General features: G+C 32.6%; 1 protein-coding gene across 1 annotated transcript in view; it reads left to right on the forward strand.

Moving 5' to 3' along the window:
* Positions 1 to 5264, forward strand: part of LOC106687395 (uncharacterized) — an 89539-nt gene that overhangs the window by 52702 nt on the left and 31573 nt on the right. The window contains exon 2 of the mRNA XM_067051065.1: positions 3276 to 3456. Coding sequence (XP_066907166.1) covers positions 3276 to 3456 — 181 coding nt within the window. The remainder of the gene's footprint in view (positions 1 to 3275; positions 3457 to 5264) is intronic.

The raw sequence follows: 5264 nt of genomic DNA on the forward strand, positions 1-5264 counted from the left end.
TAAATAAAATAAGATGTATAGTGAAAAGTAGAAATAAACAAGAAATAAAAAAAGAAATAGACATATAATGAAAAAGAAAAAAAATTACAAATATACAGAGGACAAAGAAAAATATAAATAAATATGCACTAAAAGACGGAAAATAAAGGGCGATAAGAATAACTCTTGACCTTTAACTTATGTTTTTTTTTATTACTGTTATTTGATAGATTTACCACAGACTTGATTAGTTAATTTTTTTTTAGTTATTACTTCTTCGAAGTGGTATTTTGAACTGAATTAACTTATGTCATCTCGTTATTATTTTTAAAATAATTAATATTTTATTGATGTGAGTGATTTGGCCATTCCGCTATAAAACAAAAATTATAATGAAGGCCACATAAGCCTGTAATGGTATAAATCAGGCGGTCGACGGTTGTACTGACCACATTGCCCCTCGGGAATAAATTAAAGCCGAGATTGTGACAGTTCTAGCAGTCCAGGCATTCTTTTTGCGGCACAGATTTTAATTTATTGATGACCTTGTATATAATTATATTATTCATAAAATGTATATATGAGCCGTTCAGTGCACACATCGATTAACTCCACTTTTTGAAAAATCTTAAATTTAAGTGTCAAAGCACTTGGTATAATCATTACTTTTTATATTTATTATAGCTTTCCTCAATAATACGGATTAACACCATTAAACATCAATTTTTTTTGGCAATTGAATAATAAGTAAATTATTTCAGAAGCCATTGTGATTTACTCCATACTCTAATGTAAATCGTTTCAACAACGCAATTATATTATATTATTATTTGTTCCGGCCGTGCATCATCGCTCTTTTTTTTAAACACAGCCGCAGGTGCTTCTCCCCCCCCCCCAACGATATTGGTAACAAAATCACAGATGAAAAGAAGCGCAATGCAAACGGTAGTTAGTATAACAGTGATCTCGCACGCTGTTGTATACTTCACCAATATTATATGGACTACATATTCTCTTGGTATTCTCAACATTATTACCAGTTTGTTTTGAAATAAATATTATACCGTTATAATCAAGACGGGTGAGATTAATAGTAATGTGGATGAGGAAAACACTGATGGTTCTTCTATACGATTTATCAACAGAAAGTCTGGTCCAAGAAGACGTTTATCGTTTTCCCCGGATTCATCTGATTGCAACAGTACAAATTTCCCAACAAACACTTGATTGGAAGTAAAAGAAGTCTTAATCCTGATAAATAGACACGAATTGTACAAAAGCATGACAGAACAAAAGGTTTGGCATGCAGGAATAAGGGAGGAAAAATAAAAACATTTGTCGATATAAAGTGCAGATGCATATCTGCATCAAGAACTGTAACATTACTGACGATACTTTTTTTGCTATTCTTTCTTATTAATTTTATATACCATTAGATGTAAGCTATATCTGTATTTATGCATTCTACATTATATATTTGAATTTATATTATAACAGGAATTTTAGAAAACAATATACAGTACTTCATCGCGTTTCTCAACTTTTTGTTTTATGGAGTTAATCGATGTGTGCACTGAACGGCTCATATGTCTATACTAGATTATTGATCAGATTTAGGTAGCAAATCTGTTCATTAGAGGGATAAGATATATTATTATCAAATATTACGATCTCTCTCAATCAGAGGAATAAGTGATTAGTAAAGTAGTGCGTTCGTACCAATTTCACAGACAATATTAATAAATTAAAAGATAGCATAATAAATAAAGTTAAAAAAAATTTTTTTTAATAATTTATTTATTGATATTTACAACTGTATACATAAATGCACATCAAGTAAATTTGCTGTAAGTGACATTATGACGTGATAAAAACATGTGGAGAATCTACCCATTGATAGAACTCCAAGAACATTTCAAAGGAGAAGATCTCGAGGCCATATTCTTTTCAGACGCCTAGGAGGATTATTAGATAGTGAAGGAGAAGCCAAGTTAGAAACGAGTTGGTTTGGGTGGTTGGGAAGTTTATTATGGAAGGATTGGTATCTGGTTCTGGCCAAATCAGCAACAATGGGGACATCGAGGTCCTGAAAAGATAAAATTGAAATAACTTCTAAGAAGCATATGTACTCTGATTGTGATTTATAGGTAATATGTATGCTGGTGGGCGCTACTCTAATTTAGTTTTTTTATTAAAATAATTTATAATTAAAAAAATTAATCATTAATAAGCAGTCCTTAAGTGACAGTAGCTTCACTACCGCGACAATTACTTACGTCTGTCGCCGTAGACCTATTGGTACTACTTTAATACTACGAAAGTAACTGTAACTAAGTAACTAAATAAGTAAATTATTTTTCAATAAATAATAAATATGCAAATAAATAAGTAATTGTAACTGTCATATGGTTCACATCATAGCAGTAGCTACGACATTTAAACACCTATCCCATTATTTTTACCTAGTGAGAGGGTAATTTTTTTTATTACAGTAGCAACACTGCGATGTAGGTATTTCATTATCAACGAAATATTGGCTGATTATTGAACTATAGTAGTTCACGTTATTTCATCCGCAACTAAAAACTTTTAACTCTCTTTTACTTTTTAATTGCAAGTTAACGAACGCTATTGTATTTAACAGCTATTATTATAAACTATATAGTATAAACTATAGACATCTGGCATATTTCGACAGACACTGACCATAGAGGAAGTGACCTTTCCTTAGTATTCTATACCAACAGGTACAAGCTGTCATCTCACAATGGATTTGCATCAGTCTAACAATTTTATGTATAACACATGTAAGTCAGTTGTCACGAGTCCTTAGGTCATTCCAATTTCTTGGAAGGCTGGCCACCCTGTTTCTATTCACGCCTTTTTACCCCTCCCAGATATTTACTTCTAATTTCATAGCCTCTCTAGGCTCCGCCCAATTTCCTAAATTATCTGATTGGTCCAAACCCCTTCTCCTATTTCACTATTCTTCCTACCCCTTCTTCTCAAGTGTTCATATATATTTCCTAGACTAGATAGCTAAGAAGAAGATAGAGACTAAGTAACAGTAACAGTAACATGTAGTTCTTGTAAATATGTTAGAATAAAGTCATTTTAGTCTTCACTGATTTTTTTGATATGTAACTCGCATATACTTAAAGCGAGGCAGGCCCCTATAAGCGCGAGATAATTCGCTCTTGCTATAGGCTCGCACTACATGTAATATGTTACTGGTTGAAGTATTCTACTGTTGTTAAATTTAATGCGTCTTAATAATTACTGGTTGACCGTTGCAGACATGAAGATGAGCGCGGCCTGCTGGAGGGCCATACCATGCGCTCCATACTGTCCATCCTCCTGCTGCTGGTGCACATGGTGGAGCTGGGGGAGGTCGTGGCTGGCAGTGGGTCCTGGGTCTGCGTCTGTGCCGCATGGGCTGCCTGGGCGGCGGCACAGTTCTTCTACTTCACCATTCAAGTAAGTAATAGTTGTCATCAGAGCTCGGCAAAAATTAGCTATAGTTGACACTAATAGCTAAAAACGCCATGGATACGATATTTATTTATCAATGGTTCATTCATGAATAGAGGTCGTATCCATGGCAATTTTAGCTATTAGTTTCAACTATAGCTAATTTTTGCCTTTCTCTGTTTGTCATTAATATATCTCTATTTCGGAAGTCAATACTATTTTGTGATCCTACTTTTTTTTTAATAATAAATGTATAATTACTTTAAAGTAGCACAAATAAATAGAAAATATTTATTTGAAATTGTGTAAATAAACAGAAACGTAAGCCTTTCTGGTAGACGTAACGCGGGATATTTCAGCGCTGTACTCTGAGCAATGAAAAATTCCCCAAGAAAATACAGGTTACATTGAACTGTCAATACTTAGATAATTAATAGTCAAAGTTAATTGATTTCATGATGATTTTATAATACTAGATACTAGATATATGATTAGATATGCCTTGTGTATGTTTATGTAAAAATGACGTCATGCAAAAATAATAATGGCGGGTTGCTTTTTTGCGTGGCAAATAAAATTAAATTTTAATGAGTAGTTTGAGACGATTTTATTTTTAAAAAATCAAGAGGATTATCTTATTATCGATTTACACAATTTTGATCCTTTTTACTCTCAACCTTTATTATTTAATAACTTTCCAACGTTTCGGCCCTCAGGCCATTCTCAAGGATACAACCTTCAATATTGATGTCATTGTTTTTTTTAATCTAAATTTGCAAGCTAATTGCCCTTGTCATATATATATTTTTTTATATATATCATAAATTTAAAAAACCTTTTTTACAAACAACTACTCCTCTTTCACTTATATTTATAACTTAAAAACAGAATCTACCTTTTTTCAGGTGAAAAGGTTTTCAAGTGATAAATTTAAGCGAAAGAGCAGAAGTTGTTTGCAAAAAGGATTTTTAAATTTAGGATATATATAAAAAAAATTATATATGACAAGGGCAATTAGCCTGAAAATTTAGATTTAAAAAAAAACAATGACATCAATATTGAAGGTTGTATCCTTGAGAATAGCCTGAGGGCCGAAACGTTGGAAAGTTATTAAAGAATAAAGTGTGAGAGTAAAAAGGATCAAAATTGTGTAAATTGATAATAAAATAAACCACTCTCAATCATAAAATAAATAATGATTCTAAGAGGATTACCATTATGAAATAAAATTGATAATTTTAAAACTGAGTGAATCCCTCCTCTCCCGCCCTCCGTGGTAGACTTACTTTTCAACTTTCACGCCGTTTTTAAATTTTAGGCGCTTTCTAAATATTTAAGTATCCTGAAGTATCCTCTTCCCGTTTTAAGCAAATATTTCAGAAGTGATATAGGACCGTCACTGCCTTAGGGCCTTAAATATTGTGTTATTCAATATTTTATTCCATAGGAGGGTACAAAAAAAAGGGGTCTTAGTGAGGCGGGTCCGCTGGGGAAGGATGGCTTTTTTTGTGCTATGTTCTCCTCTGTGGTAGTGTGACATGTCGAACATTGACCAACCTACTCGCTGTAATTGTCTGTTACGTATTTCAGACTTAGATTGATAAGGCTACCACGGAGGAGGGTCTTAATAAAGGGTTGAAAAGGATGAAAATGAAAGGCAAGTGGATAAGAAAGATTATATGTATTTTTAATATATCTATTTACACCTTTGATTTTTTTTTTTTTATTAAAAGATTACTATAAATTGGCCTCAACCTTTCTTGACTCAACCCTGATGAATCCCAGTAATGTCTGGGGGTACGTGGGTTTAATAG

Source organism: Halyomorpha halys, unplaced genomic scaffold (assembly GCF_000696795.3).
Source record: "Halyomorpha halys isolate HHAL.00 unplaced genomic scaffold, Hhal_1.1 Scaffold955.1, whole genome shotgun sequence".
Lineage (NCBI taxonomy): Eukaryota > Metazoa > Arthropoda > Insecta > Hemiptera > Pentatomidae > Halyomorpha > Halyomorpha halys.